We start from the raw sequence: 16,976 nt of genomic DNA, 5'->3' as shown, positions 1-16,976 counted from the left end.
GCATATTGTACTCCTAGTGTGTCTAGTCAACTTACAAAATATAATGTTTAAAACTGCAAAAAACATATTTTTATTGGTATTAATTTAAAATGAAATTAAAATATAAAATTAAATAACTTTTTTTCAACGGAACCCCTTAATGTTAAGTCCCGGTTAGTCCTAATGTGATTCAAAACAATGTTGTGAATTTCTTTTATAATATATACCTACTTTAATATGCAACTGCTACTACAATACCTCTTCGTCATAAAGCAATTTTGAATATCATTAGCTGTTTTTTCACTATGTTCGGTCCCCCTTAAATTGAGCCCTTTTTTATACAGGGTGGTAGTTAAGTAATTGTAGAAAAAGACACAGTAGATTCTACACTTTAAAATATTACGATTTAAGCCAAATTGCTTTAATAAAATGTTGATATTAAGAAAGATACAGGGTATTAAATTGCAAAATTAAAATTTAATTTTTCGCTATAACTTTCATGTTTGTAAACATTTATGTATAAAAATTTACAACTGGGTACTCTTAAATATGAGAAATTATAATTTGATGCACACTTTGATGTAACTGATAGAGGGCACCACTTATGCTACATATGTGGTATAAATTTGCATTTAACTTTTTTGCTCTTTAAGTCACCTGTATTTGGGATAAAAAATATTAAAGATACATTATTTTAACAAAAAAAAAGGTATACTTGTTAATAACTTCAAAACTCAACAGTTTTCGAGATTATCACATTTTAAAAATCAGCTGCATAATTCGGATCTAAGGCAATTACTCCAGGCAACGAAGAAAAAAAAGACAAAAACATTAATACTTCTGAATTTTGGTATAAAATACCTTTAACTAAAGTTAATAGTTAACGAAATATTAAATAAAATAAATATTAAAGTTTTATTAAAGTTTTAAGTTTTATATTAAATTAAAGTCATAATCAAAACATTTTGTTTACAAACCAAATTAAGAAATAGTTAAACTAAATAACATAAGTTTTTGTGAAAGTAAGTGTTTGATATGTACACCATTTACTTTAATTCATTTGTCAATATATTCCATAAAAGATCGTCTCATATTAAATAGCATCGTTCGTTCTAAAGAAACTGCTGCAGTATTTATTTCTTCCCATAGTTGGTTGCGAATGTTTATGGGATTCTTATAGACACGTTGTTTTAATGCGCCCCATACACCAAAATCAAGCTGATTAAATTCGGGGCTACCTGGTGGCTATAATGTATAATGGATGAATATATCGATGACATTACTTACTTATATGATTACGTTACAGCTTACGAGTAAATATAATTACATCTCGAACAAATGGACTAATATGATTTACTAACGAACTAATATTATGCTGAACTAAATTGCCTGTGTGTTTACTATATTTATAACAATATCGGTTATTAGGACAACGATGATGTTTTTGTAAAAATGCTGAGTCTTTCAGGTTAGATTTGTAGAAAAAGTATTATGAAACAGGACACATATGTGTTATTCAATACCTGTGCTCTAGTTTCTATTTGTCCTAATAAAAATGGGTAAACAATTTACGTAATGAACAATAAGTATTCTTTTCGGATATTTTATGAATTAAATAATTCTATCAATATCTCACCACATTGCCAAGGAATATGACTACCACGACCAATCCAACGTTCAGAAAATTTGTATTTAAGTATGTTCTAACTGCCTTCTCTCTAGAATTTGGTTGTGTACCATCTTGCATAAACCACATATTTTGGGTTTTTACCATTTTACAATAGAGAAAAAGTAATACGCCATTATGGAAACTTAAGAAGCGATAGTAAAGGGAAATTGTAAACATGATGACGGCCAACGTCTGAATACGGACACGGCACCTAAAGAAGAAGATGAAATATCTTTTCTCCAATAAGACATTTAACACATATAACAAAGCATTTTGTGATGTTACATTATCATCTTTGAGTTGTTTTAATAAGAATAAACTATGAATTATGCTCATCTACAGGTATTCAGTGCTTTACCGCAAAAATATCAAACTAAGAATTATTGTGCAGCTGACTTATAAAATGCATTTATCTCGAAAACGGTTGAATTTTCAGGTTACTAACAAGTATACCTTTTCTTTGTAAAAATAATGTATCTTTAATATTTTTTAACACAAATAGAGCTAACTTAAAGACCAAAAAAGTTAAGCGCAAATTTATGCCACACATGTGGCATATGTGGCGCCCTTTATTAGTTACATTAAAGTAAGTATAAAATTATAATTTATCCTACTCAAAAGCATCCAACTGTAAATTTTTGTCCAAAAATATTTACAAACGTAAAAGTTATAGCGAAAAATAAAATTTTAAATTTCCACTTTAACACCCTGTATCTTTCTTGATATCAACATTCTATTAAAGCAAGTTGGCTTAAATCGTAATATTTTAAAGTGCAGAATCTACGGTTGCTGTTTGTACAATTACTTAAGGACCACCCTGTATATAACGAATCCTGAATATTTTTACATATTAATTCTGTTTTTAGAGGTTAAGTATTTGAAAGATTGGGGTTAACATTAGGGTTGTAATAAAAAATACCTACATAACATAAGCGAAATGTTATGAGTATGGTTAGAGAGAGGTTATGTCACTCTATAGAGAATGGTTTTACCGCGTAATCAGGAAAAAAAATTGTCATTCCGCATTGCAATCTATTTTTGTTCGTATAAGAGTACCTATTACTTATGCTAATTCACTAGAAACGTCTAATTAATAATATTTATGTAAATAGTAATCATGTTTAAAAGGCATTTAGAACTACATAACAATTGGTATATGTTGAATATAACGTCGTTTTATTAATTTAAAAGTAATAGTATACAAAAATGCAATAGGGAACCCATTTATCTATTATAAACAATAAACACTAGCAGTCGGATGGACTCGGCTTACCCGAAGCATCCAGAGATACGACATTTAATACTGTTGAAATTCCTGTGACCAATTAATAAAACCGAATCGATTATTATAAGGTGACCGTGGGATAACATATCACTACAGCATTGGAAAACAAACATGGATTTCGAAAAAATCGTAATGGTTTCGGAGATAGACGGAAAACTAAGCCTATTTGGGTAGGTCATGGTTAACAATCCTATTCGGATCAATGATGTTAACGCGTGCTCCCTACCTAACAGAGTTGCCAAGTTGAACAACGGAAAGTCTTTGAATTATGGATTTGTTTTTGAAAGTCTATCTGATTACGTTCGCAAGATGTTTATTAGATAACATTGTAATTGAATTTGTTTTTCTTTTAAAAATAGAACTTATGTTTATGATGCTCGTTAGTAAAAGAAATGTGTATGTAGACTGATTGAAATGATTGAAAATAAAATAAAATTTTCCTTTTCTAAATAAATTTTGTACTAAATAAACAAATCTAACAATACTAGATTAACAGATACGAAAAAAAACTTAAAAAAATATTTTTCTTCTTCTGCTTTTTTATGTTTAAGATTTTTAGATGTGTTAGTACTGACTTATTCATCGCCATAATATAGCACCCTCAGTGCAAGACTGCAGTAACTCAAAATTTTATGAAAATGAAGTAATCATGGAATTCGATTGTAAACATGCATATCTATCCCTTGTAAAACTTTAGTAACTTTCAAATGCTTAACCGGCTAAATATTACAACAACAACAGTTTAACTATTTTGCGTTTTTGTACATAAGTTCCGTGCAAAACTGTTGTAATTCTAATGTAACAGAGTTACAACAGTTTCGCACGGAACATTGCAATGGTTTCGATAACAAGCAATGAAAGGTACGAAAAAAGTAAAATATTTGTTATTTAATATCTATATCTGTGGTGTTTAATTTTAATATACAGCGTGTCTACGTAATCCATTAACGGCCGAGACAATAAACAAAGATTTACGAGACCAATCTATTCATGTAAGTTTTATGTCCTTTGTGTGACATTATATTTTCCATAAAATGTGTGCGATATCGTTTGACCATTTATTTATTAGATTGGATTAAAAACACATAAATTAATACTAATTATTTACAGCCAAAAAGTATTTTTTCTTATGAAAGGAAAAACAGTTATCTTAAAACTTGTGTAGTAATAATATTGACAGGTTAAAAATATCTATTCTCAGAAAAGTTGTTCTGTAAAAACTAAATCCCAAATTGTATTAAATCTTCATGTAACCTTTCGGGGCGATTGTCTTATCATATTGTCCCCCCGTAATTCCCAACTTTTACTAAGGTAGTGAATTTCAATCCTTTTGTTAATCACTGTACTCAAGGTAACGTGATTTGCATATTTTTATTATAGTAATTTTGTTTTGAATTTAAATAAAAATATTGAAAAATTCAAATGGCCAAAAAGAAAGATTTGGTATACTTATGTCATTTGGGTATGATACCAGAAGCTCAACATAGTTTTTATAAAAATATTTTGGCCCAAGATGATATACGAGAAGAGGACAACAACTAACAGAAAATGTGTCTACACTTTTTACAATTTTCTCCGTGCAAAAGTGTTGTAACTTTGAAATTCCTAATTTTTTGGCATTAGTATTATTTTATTTGAATTTCTATTTTTGGTTAATGTAATATAGGCTGAAAAGCATGCAAAATCAAATTAAATGTTAATTTTTCTTAAAACTTGTGTCTTATTTCACCGATATTAGCACGAAAATAAACAAAATCGTCTTTATCTCGAAACTTACTTATTCTGACTTACTGCAGTCTTGCACTGAGGGTGCGTAAAATATTTTTTGGGAGGTGGACTGCCAACAGCACCTAACATAAAATAACAGGCCATGAAATCAGAACATGCCAGGAATATACATATCTAGGAAGGTTATATCCTCTGAAGGAACGTCTGATAAAGATATGCAGAGTAGAATATCTAGAGGAAAAGGGGCAATCCAAAGACTTAATTTAATACTTTGGTCCAGTACGGACCAGAGTGTTGGCAAGACAAATAAGAAAAAAATTGCGTCAGTGCAAATGGAATTCCTCTTTTGGAATGAAGTTACTCTGTTTTAACACAAGATTATACTATCTATCTTAAGTCTAAATAGAACACTAAAAAAGCTAATTGGCTCAAATAAACCTTCTTTTCGCACATCCATTACGATAACATGCGTTTTTTCAACAACACTAATGAAAAATACGAATTTCTCTTAAATAATATCGAATTTAAGAAACATTACTATAAAAACCATAATTCATTGGAAAATTTTATACCTGTTAAAAAAGTAACTACAAGCATTAAATTATTATTAAAAAATAAAGCAAAAAATTATGGGATGCAGTTAGCAGCATTGCAGTAATTTGAATAAAAATACCCCTAAAAATGATGCTTGTGGCAACAAGCAAAAAAAAATTAAATGAAATCCAGTATCTGGTAATAAATGTAAAGGATTGGATTGGCAGGAACCTGTTTTTTATAAAGTTGAATCCGATTAGGCATGTAATATTTTTGTAGAATTATATACATAGCATTAACCAATCTCACATTGCACTTTTTCTTGAAATATTCAATGAAGTATAGAGAAATGAAAAAAAAATATTAGTAATCCCCATTCCAAAACCACAAAAAATCCTAATTATGCAGACTTCTACCTCCCAATTTCTCTTCTTTCACTCTTTTTAAAACATTTGAGGAAATTATTAAACACAAGCTTGAATTTCATCTTTATTCTAATTCTTTTCTACCAGTGCAACAATTCGGTTTTAAAAAAGGTTTTGGAACTGTAGATTGAAGTGATCGCACTTAGTTTCAGATTTTAAGCTGTGCTATTAAAAAAATCAGTACTTAGGTGCTGGATTCCTTAACATTAAAGCAGCTTACGATTGTATAGATACACTGATATTAACAGAAAAATTACTAAAGATAGATATTCCACCCAGAATTTGCAAATAATATGCCAAGTGTTAATGCATAGAGAAGTCTATATAAGATCCGTCAATAACTCGATAATTGGTCCCCGCCTACTTTCAGTGGGTTTACCACAGGGTTCAGTTATTTTGCCTCTTCTATATATATATATATATATATATATATATATATATATATATATATATATATATATATGCTTGGGAAGTTCATAAAAAAAATAACAAATATAGTATCATACAATATGCTGACGATTTTGCCATGTATAACACTTACAAAACTTGAGGGCTGTACAATAAACCTAAAATTAAATATAAATTCTTTTATTTCTAAATTTAATTCAATAGGTTTTTCATTATTACCCAAAATACTCAAATTTCAAACAAATAAACATATTATCTGACTTACTATCCGTTCTAAAAAGTTTCTTCAGCCAATCGGATGAAAATTCTATTAACGTAAATCCCAGCATCAAAGAATTAACAATACTTTTATATAATAGTATTTTATTTTATAGTATAGTTTAGTATAGTATTTACGTGGATAAAAGCTTATATTGGTCTTGAACATAATGAAAAAGTAGATCAGTTGGTAAAAGACAGCATCTTAGTTAGTTAGGCTTAATTTTTAGAAATGTGGCTGGCTAAATAGGCACAGCTTTTAAAGGCCAAAAAAATGGAATTCCTCAGAAGATCGGGAAAAAAAGCTGTAACATAGAAAAAATGAAACGTTAGACAACAGATCGACAGATGGGAGGAACACAAAGATTACAGATAGAATAATAACCCGACAGCGTATATGCTATGAACACGTGGAAAGATGGAGTACTAGATGGCCAAACATAGCGTTAACGCGGACGACCAAAAATAGCATGGAAAAATGGAATTGAAGATGCAATGACGGAAAAAAACCCTAAAGTAAACGATTGGTTAGATAGGAGAGGATGGAGGTTGAGATCAGTAGCTGTGTAATCCAGTGAAAATTTGTTTACAGACTACCCATTACGATAAAAACACGTGGAAGAACTACACAATATATAAATGTACAAATAAGTATATTAAAAATATCAAACATGTTATAGGCGTAGGGTGGTATTTAGGTAGGTATCAGGTATTTAATTCATTACAAATTATAGTAAAAATCTGTTAGCCATATAGTGTACGATAAACAATCTAAAAGGTACCTGAACTATGGGTAGCTCTTGTAGGTACCAGAAAATTCACAGGACTGAGTTTCTTGGCAATCTAATAAATTGTTAAATAATTTTAAAATGGGATATTCAAAAGTCATTGCAATGACGTAAAATTTATTTTATTATACAGAATATTCATTCTATTCTACACAATCCTCTAGCAACGCGTACATTCAGTAAATGGGCCCAAAACGAAATTGCACTTGATCCCGATTTTGATAAGCTAATTTTGTTTAGCGTTAAAGCTTACTTTTGATAGAATAGCTACGTCAACAAACAAAACTGTCCAGTAAAAATAATTTCTAAGTGAATATTGAGACATCATTAAATCCAGAAAAACTGACTATTGGTGTGCTTTATGGGCTGATGGAATTATTTGTCCATACTTTTTCAAAAACGATGCTGGCAAGAACGGTATAGTCAATGGTGACCGCTATAGAGCCATGATTATTGACTTTTCATTCCTCAATTGAACAATCACCATGTGCACAAGATGTGGTTTCAATAAGACATAAATCATATTTAAATTATGCCAAAAGATTATCTTTCGAATAACGTCAAGTTCATGTCAATTTAAAAAAAATCATGTTTGTTTTATTCCATTTTAAAGTTCTATATCTCTTAAAAAACAACCATTATGACATAGTATTTGAAATGTTGTCATTATTTTTTTTATGGACATAACTCCAGAAGTTGAACTGTCATTGAGGATTGAATTTTCAATATCCTGAATGTGTTGGTTTTTGTTGGTAGCAGAAATCATTTTGCATTTGTTTCTTATATAAGAAAATTTAGCATAGTAATCAATAGAGCCGATGTGTAGAGATAAGGAAGGTAATATATTGATAGAACAGCAAGAGATACTAAGTAAATGGACAGAACATTTTACAGAAAAGTTTGAAGGAGATCGGAGAGAGACGAACCCTGACATGCCATTAGACCAAGCAGACAACAGTGAAAAGACTTCACCAACAATAGTTGAAATTAGAGCAGCAGTAGACAAATTAAAGAACAATAAAGCACCGGGATCGGATCAAATAGCATCGGAGTTACTAAAGGAAGGAGGAGACGCACTACAAAAAACAATACATGAATTGATAACAAAGATATGGTCGAATAAACAGCTACCAGCGGAGTGGAATAGCGGTATTATTGTACCATTACATAAAAAAGGAAATCAGTTAGAATGTGGAAACTACCTGGGAATCACGCTGCTGAATGCATCATACAAAATAATGTCCAACGTCATTTATGAAAGACTTAGACCACACGCTGAAAAAATAGTTGGCAAATACCAAAGTGGCTTCTGTAGACAGCGCATATGACAATATAAACCGAGAATTCTTAATAAAAGCAATGAAAGAATGTAATATACCAACACAACTAATAGAAATGATAAAAGAATCTCTAAAACTAGAAAGTAGAATACGGATACAAAATGAATTAACGGAAACAATAGATGTGAAAAAGGGACTACGCCAGGGAGACGCTCTATCATGCATCTTGTTTAACATCGTACTCGAGCAAATACTGAGGGACACAACAGTCAATACAAGAGGAACAATCATTAATAAAAGCGTGCAAATACTAGCATTTGCAGATGATGTTGACATAATCGCAAGATCAAGAAGAGAAATGATAGAGGCATACAACCAAATAGAACAAGCTGCACAAAATAGTGGTCTTAAAATCAATCAGACCAAAACAAAATATATGCAGGTAAGTAAAAACGCAGAAATAAGACAACCACAAAATATAACAATAGGAGAATACAACGTATAGGGTTAAAAAACTTTATATACTTGGGATCCCTAGTCACGTCTGATAATAACGTTACGGAGGAAGTGAAGAGGTGAATATTTATTGCAAATAAATGTTGCCATGGCTTAATTAGGCAACTAAGATCAGATTACGTCGCAAGAAAAACAAAATGTCAAATATATAAAACCCTAATAAGACCGGTACTCACATACGGCTCAGAAACCTGGACACTCACTAAAAGAGAGGAAACGTTGTTAGCCACCTTCGAAAGAAAAATCTTGCGACACATATATAAGGGCACACAAGAAAACGGAATATGGCAAAGAAGATACAACTCTGAACTATACGAAATATACCAGGATCCGGATATTATAACATTCATTAAAATAGGACGGCTGCGTTGGATAGGACATGTAAAAAGAATGGAATAAGGCGCAATACCAAACAAAATATTCAAACAGATGCCAGTAGGAAAAAGAACAATAGGAAGACCGAAGCTGAGATATTTAGAACAAATAGAAAATGATATAACAACCTTAAAAATAAAAAACGGGAGAAAAAAAGCACGAAACAGATCAGAATGGAGAAGAATCCTGGAGCAGGCCACGACCCAAAAAGGGTTGTAGAGCCAGTGATGATGATGATGATGAATCAATAGAGCCAAAGAACTTATTAGTAAGAGTAAAATATCATAGAATCTATTAACAGCTATATTTACATTATTCACATCTTAGATAATGTCCCATGGGAGAGTAGCTAGATAAAAAGATATGTCTCTGTAAGGTGCCTATTTAAAGTCATAATATTCGTCATATAATCGTGAATAAATAGATCCAGTTGTTTTGGACAATGTAACAAGTTAATATGTTGTTGAGATTCGGCTGAAGTTTGTGTGTTAAAATTACTGGCTACTCATCTAATACTAATGCCGCTGTGTTTTCAGCATACATATGTGGGTTTATGGGTAGATTCACTGTGAATATCAGATACGAGACGTTCGAGAACAGTATAAAATAAATATTCATCTTAAAATTTTGAAAAATTAACCAAAGGTGGTTATAAAGTAAATTGTTTCGTTGACTTTTTGTTCATATTAAAATTTGTGGTTTACTTCAGGTCAAAATAATTAATCAAAAATGTGCCGCCAGAGTCATATTTAGAATAACTGAAATACTTATATCTGCCTATAGTTATTTAACATAGCTCCTCCACTATTATTTAATTAAGTTGATTACTTTTATACATCTACCACACCTATCCAATGTAGGTAAATGCTATAGGTATTTATAATTAAAGTTGCATTTTTATTACCTTCTATAGTTAAAACTCTAAAACAAGTAAAGCTACTGTTAAAAGTAGTAAGTATAAACAATACAATTGAGAATACAAGAACATTATTTTTGACACTTGATTTTAAAATGTATGTATATTTTTAGTAAATTTATTGAAGACATTTAACAAATAACAGATACTCATCTTCATCAACCTATATGTGTTCACTGTTGGACATTAGGTCTCCGTCAGCTCTTTCCATCTTTCCCTGTCTTGTGCGGCTTGCATCCAGCTGTTGCTAACATGCCTTAGGTCGTCAGTCCATCTAGTTGAAGGACGTCCTCTGCTCCTTATTGCTTCTTGTCTTAGTCTCCACTGGGCAATACGTTTTATTCATCGGTTTTCTGATAATCTGGCGACGTGTCCTGCCCAATTCCATTGTAGCGACGCGATTTATTCTACGACATATTTCTTCGTTTGGGATTCAGTCTCCCAGATAGACAAAAAAAATATAGACAACAGATACTACTTTACAAAAAAATTAACAAAAGAAAACCTTACAAATTAGTTTTATTATTTGTTTCCTTTTAAACTCCGCAATATTGTTTAAAAAAAACATGGTTAACTTTCAATTCTGAAATGTCCCTGATATTCGTTTATCAAAACTCCTACTTCCTTTGGAGTGCTTACACGGAATCTCGATCATACGTCCTAAAATCCTTTCTATCTCATTTGGCTGCCAGAAATCTCCTTGTCTATGATTCTCCCGATGAACAACTTGTTTGTACTTACAACAAATACAGCAAAACTTAACTACTGCGACTTCTCCCAATCAGCATTTATAGACCAGAACTGCTATTACTTTTTTTAAACTCTTACTCACAAAAGAAAAATTTAATTTTTACACCGTTCACAGCTACCGGCACTAAATCGCTTCTCAGGATTCGGTGTTCTTCCTTCTAAGGATAGCAACAGAGAAAATTCCTCTCGGTTTTCAAAATCCATCAAACATCAAAATTTCTCCTTTTACCGTTATTTCTTCAACCAATGTTCTTTCTGTTCTTCAATATCCAACCAAATACCCGAATTCTCCAAATTGACTGCCACTTTTCCAATTTTGTGTTCCATGTACAGTCCTTTCTCTCTCTATAACGATATACAAGGGACGGGGAATTTTCATCGTTATAAGGAGAGATCGTTATACAGAGAGAGACAAAATTCGGTAATGTAATATTAATAATACTGTACTACAACACTATACAATATATATATATATATATATATATATATATATATATATATATATATATATATATATATATATATATATATATATCTATATATGTATAACTATACAATACAATCACTATACAATAGGTTACTTGTAAGTAACCTATTTTTATTTAAAAAAATTGATCAAAACGAATATAAATTAATTAAAACTGTATTGTACACTACATAGATTTATTAAAGAATAATAAAAGCAATACAGTATAAAAAAATGACTGTACAATTAAAACACGTGTACAGTACAATAACAAAATAATATGCTGCTGTAAAATTTATTTAGCCTACATTACCAAAAGTCTCAGCATAAATCACTCAAAAGCACTCATATCGTCTTCCTGGTGGATGAAGAATCGATGCAGTACTTTTGCGGCATTCAATGCCTGCTGAGCGGTCGGAGCTGGTTCTGGCTCTGCTTTCACTTCCGGGTCACTGTTTTCTTCTACACGAACTGCTTGTAGGATGTCCTCGTCAAAAAGTCCAGGTGTTGTAGCTAGATTTTCATTAACTTCTTCAAAATCTGTTAGCTCTTCTGGTCCGTAGGTGATAGTAAGTTCAAACTGTCTGGCCCAAACATCTAATGGCAGGTCATCTTCACCATCAGTCAATCCTTGATCTTCCAGTCATCCTGCATGTTTGAAGGAATATTTTATTGTATTGCTCGTCACCTCGTCCCAGGATTTACTAATCATTAGGATGGCGTCAAGAATGTTAGTTTAAGATCGCCATTGTTCTCAACCAATTCCATCAAAAGTCTTCTCTGTAATGGCTTTTCAGACTCTTAATGACACTTTGGTCCATGGGCTGCACGACACTCGTTGTATTTGCTGACAGAAAACAAAGTTCAATGTTTTGAAGGTCGCACAGTACATAATGGGCAGGAGAATTGTCTACAAGCAGAAGAATTTTTTTCCCTTTAAGCTCGATATCCCACTTTCTTATCGCTTCTTCAAAAATTTCCAAAGTCATCCACGCACTCTTTTGCTTTATAGGTTACCGGTAGATTTTTTATGTTTTTAAAGCAACGTGGGTTTTTCGACTTCCCTATCACTAACAATTTTCGCATCACCGAACCTGTCATGTTAGCGGCCACTAAAAATATAATGCGTTCCTTAGAGAGCTTTCCACCAACGCACTTTTCCGATTTAAATTTTAAAGTTCTGTTTGGTGTCATTTTAAAAAACTATTCAGTCTCAAAAGCATTCAAAATATCGTCTGATACATATCGTGCCTTCAGTCCAGGACACACGTTTTCTAGCCAATCATCCATTACGTTTTTGTTAACGATCGCGAGCCTCTCCACTGATTTGTCCGTAGTTGATCTTGTGCCGCAGCTTCCACTTGCTCTGACAACCCACAGATGCCTTGGAATTCTCAATTCCAAGCTCATTTTAAAAAAACGCAAGCTTTTGACCTGACCACAGGCCCAGAAAGTGGAATATGGTTCATACTCTGCTGCTTTAACCACTGAAGAAAAGCGCGATCTAAATCTTCGTGCTGAGATTTCCGCAACTTCTTCCTGCTACCGCCCTCCATCTCCGCTTCAAGCCACTTTTTTCTGTCCTTCCATATCGTAGCCATAGTTGACTGAGACAGCCCCGTACGGCGAACGACATGCGATTACTTTTCACCTTTCTCTATTACTCGAGTTATCGATAACTTTTCCTCCACTGAGAACATTTACGCTTTTTCGAAAACATGTTGACTGTTGACACACTGAGACACAACTCAAACTAGGAATGAAAAGTCGTCAATAGATGACAACATCTGTGTGATAACAGTTAGGCACGCCACCCGAACAATAAAAGCGAGTCACTTAACCCTCTGATAAGAATGAGTAAAATGGGTGAACGCATTCCTTAAGCTCAAAACAAAACAACTGCTGGATAATGACCTTACCACTTGTGACTCAGGTAAGTCTGAACTTTAAACACATTTGTCATTGACACTATTGAACGCTGAAAAGTCATCGCTATAAAGAGAGAACGATATCGGTATAGAGAAAGAATTAATACATTGTCCTTATGACGAACCAACCAACGTTTACTATTTTCATCGTTATAGAGGAATTATCGTTATATAGGGAATCGTTATAAAGAGAGACTACTGTACATACTATTTTCATCCTTAGATAGTCTTCCTGTATCACTTCATATATCATCGTGGACTGACTCACTTTACCTCCTATTACGACTTTCTCATCTCATTGATCTTCTAATTGATCGTAGAAACCTTTTATTTTATCTCATGCATGTTGACTTGAACAAACAATGCGCGCGAGCAAGCGCCCGCACACGACCTTCAACATTTCATTATCAAATACAAACTTTAGTGCATACTGTTACTCTTAACTGTAAGATTTCCAAGATAACAAGAATCTTTTATTTTTTCTAACCTAGAATGATGTTCCCAGAGAAATAGTCCTCACCCAGAATTTCGAACGGAGGAATGTTTCTATGTTTGATATTTAACTAAATTCAACGTTGCTTTTCTTCCTTTTACTACAGAATTATTTTAAATATTCTATTATTAATCGTCTTATTATATAGTTATTATTTATTTTCGTTAATACTCCTTTCAAATGCATCTAGTGTATTACGTTACATCTCCAACTGAAAAGAAGCGGAAACGTGTTTAAGCTATTTTTCTACTGATATTTTTTAAATGCGACAACACCGCTTGACGTCACGTATGTATTTTAAATAGGAAGGTCAACCATGTTTAAACGTCGTTTAATACAAAATTTGAATTTATTAAAATTCGTTCTTAGTTTTTATTTTTCGTTGTTATAGTCAATTTTATTTCAATGAGAAGTTTATAGATTTTACTCGCTATGTTATTACCTGGGAATAATTGTAAATATACTCTATTATCGCGACCTTCAACCTTTATTTATTGAAGTATGTATAACAAATTGCAAACATAGATAAGATGGGCGATATATTTCATACGGCTGGTGTGAAAAATAAAACGAGATGGTTATATTTTAGCTGAAAGTTTATTATTAACCTGTTAACCTGAAGACATATTTGTTGATTGTTTTTGTAAGTATAATTGACTAGGTAATTTAAAAACTTTTATGATTTATAACTTTCACTTAATATGAAGTCAAAAATCATGCGTATTAATAATTAATTGTTATTTTATTATATGCATTTGTAACACGTGTTTTTGTTATGGAAAGTATTATTTTATTTATAATAGATTATGATTTGCGTAACACGAAGTTTGGACGCACAATCTAATTTAATAAAAGTAATATGGGACAAATATGTAAGTTTTAAGATTAAATTAATTATGTAAAATTAATTAATTAATCTTAGTATTAATATTAATTCTTCTCAATACTTTCATTTCTGCCGTTGCCAGTAGCCTTCGGATTGTGGCTGTGTCGCGTCTTGTTTCTAAGGCATATGTCGTTATTGGTCTTACACTGGCTTTATAATGTCTTGACTTCATCTCAGTGTTAATGTGTCTGTTTCGCTAGATAGTGTTATTAAGGCATCCTGCAAGTTTATTTGCTTTTTGTACTTGATCTCTCACTTCGTTATCCAGGTCTCCATAGCCGGACATAGATGCCATTAGTTTCTATTTTAGATCTGGTTGGTTCTTGCTGATTACTATTGTTATAGTTTTCTGAGATAAGATTTTCATATTTAACACTTTTGCTCTTATGTTAAATCTGTACACCAGTTTTTGCAGACTATCTTCATCTTGGGCTATCAGTATTGCGTCGTCTGCGTAACACAGTATTTTTACTTCTTTGTGTGCTATTCTGTATCCTCTTTCTTTGTTAACGCTTTTGATCTTGTTACAAGATCAAAACAACACGGCGCTGGCGATTCATAACTTTATAGAAGATGCAACCAAAAGTTGACTGCGCTCCAGAAAATCTCCAATACAAACTGCAGAATCAGCCCAAGCCATATGGTTCAACATGATCACCAAATGGATCCATGAATGGTAGACAGCTCAACCAAATGCAGCCATACCTTGCATCATAGAGACACCTCCTGGATTTGACCCACCACGTAAGACCTGGTGCACACTTAACCACTTCTTCTTGCAGTAGCGTCTCCTATCGGAGGTTGGCTACCATCACAGCAATCTTTACTTTGTTGGCTGCAGCTCTGAACAACTGTATTGAACTGCACCCATACCACTCCCTTAAATTTCGCAACCAGGAAATCCTCCTACGTCCCACATTTCTCTTTCCCGAGATTTTTCGTTGGATTATGAGTCTAAGCAGAGAGTACTTTTCTCCTCTCATTATGTGGCCCAGATATTCCAGTTTTTTCGTTTATATGGTTTTTATGACTTCGCATTCCTTCCCCATCTTCAGCAGAACATCTTGATTTGTTACTCTTTCTGTCCATGGCATTTTCCACATTCTCCTGTAACACCACATCTCGAATGCCTCAATGTTTTTGATGTTTATCTTTTTCAGTGTCCAGGCTTCCATGCCGTACAGCAGAACGGAGAAAACATAGCACCTTAACATTCTCGTTCTTAAGTTTATATTTATGTCACGGCTGCATAGGAACTTTTTCATTTTGACAAAAGATTGTCTCGCTATCTCTATTCGCCTCTTGATTTCTCTTGTCTGGTCATTAGTATCAGTGAAGCAAACCCCTAAATATTTGTAGGACGTAACTCTTTCAACTGGCTGATTATTTATGGTTAAATTCACATTGGTGTATAGCTTCTTGGTTACAATCATGAATTTAGTCTTTTTGATGTTCAGTTTTAGACCATACTTTTTGGTATGGGTGTTTATGTTTTCCATCAAAAACTGTAAATTTGCTAGGTTATCTGTTACTATTAGCGTGTCATCAGCGTATCGTATTTTATTAATTAATTAACTCTCCGTTAATGTTCATACCAATGTTTTGCTCTAGGAGCGCTTCCTGACATATTGTTTCGCTATATATATTGAATAATAGTGGAGAAAGCACACAACACTGACGCACACCTCGAAGAATCTCAATTTCTTCGGTTAACTCATTATCAACTTTGAGTTTTGCTGTTTATTCCCAGTATAACCTGGATATGATGTTAATGTCGCGACAGTCGATGTTTTTGCTTCTTAGGATTTCATACAGCTTTTGGTGTCTGACTTTATCGAAGGCCTTCTCACACTTAACCACATCAGAACTCAACATGGTCGATGTGCAGATATGTTGCACAAATGGGGCAAGCTACCATCACCGTCATGCAGCTGCAGCGAGCTCAAATCTATCAAGCACATAACGTAGGAGTGCCCCCAGCGAGCCTACGAGGGCAGGTCACAAGACTTATTGTTTGCGACGATCCGAGTCGATTAACTATGTATATAAACAACCTCGACGTTTGCCTATGAACTGATTTACCTATTTTATATCGAATCAATTTTAACGTTTATTATAATGTTTATTGCAATATTGTAGACGTGTCGAAATGCCATACGCTCAATAAATAACGCTTTTGATGATTTTATCCATGATGAAATTGAAAAGCATAGACCTCAAAGAGACCCCTGTCTTATTCCACTGCCTATCTCTATAGGTTCTGTAAGTTATCCATCTATTCTTACTTCCATT

The 16,976-nt window shown here is 32.7% G+C and overlaps 2 protein-coding genes across 3 annotated transcripts in view; one reads left to right on the top strand and one right to left on the bottom strand.

The window, feature by feature from the left end:
• Window positions 1-3,066, bottom strand: part of fdl (beta acetylhexosaminidase fused lobes) — a 300,470-nt gene extending 297,404 nt beyond the window's left edge. Inside the window, exon 1 of the mRNA XM_072520542.1 lies at window positions 2,922-3,066. Within this exon, the coding sequence (XP_072376643.1) occupies window positions 2,922-2,945 (24 nt within the window). The 5' untranslated portion in view covers window positions 2,946-3,066. The remainder of the gene's footprint in view (window positions 1-2,921) is intronic.
• Window positions 1-16,976, top strand: part of LOC140432566 (uncharacterized oxidoreductase YjmC-like) — a 60,659-nt gene that overhangs the window by 8,284 nt on the left and 35,399 nt on the right. Inside the window, exon 1 of one of the 2 annotated variants that reach the window (XM_072520556.1) lies at window positions 14,174-14,441. The exons of the other annotated variant lie outside the window; for it this stretch is intronic. The gene's annotated coding sequence lies outside the window, so the exon portion shown is untranslated. Of the gene's footprint in view, window positions 1-14,173; window positions 14,442-16,976 lie in introns of those variants that run through there. 2 annotated transcript variants of the gene reach the window in all.

Source organism: Diabrotica undecimpunctata, chromosome 1 (genome assembly GCF_040954645.1).
Source record: "Diabrotica undecimpunctata isolate CICGRU chromosome 1, icDiaUnde3, whole genome shotgun sequence".
NCBI classification, from domain to species: domain Eukaryota; kingdom Metazoa; phylum Arthropoda; class Insecta; order Coleoptera; family Chrysomelidae; genus Diabrotica; species Diabrotica undecimpunctata.
This window is presented reverse-complemented; position numbering and strand designations above follow the sequence as displayed.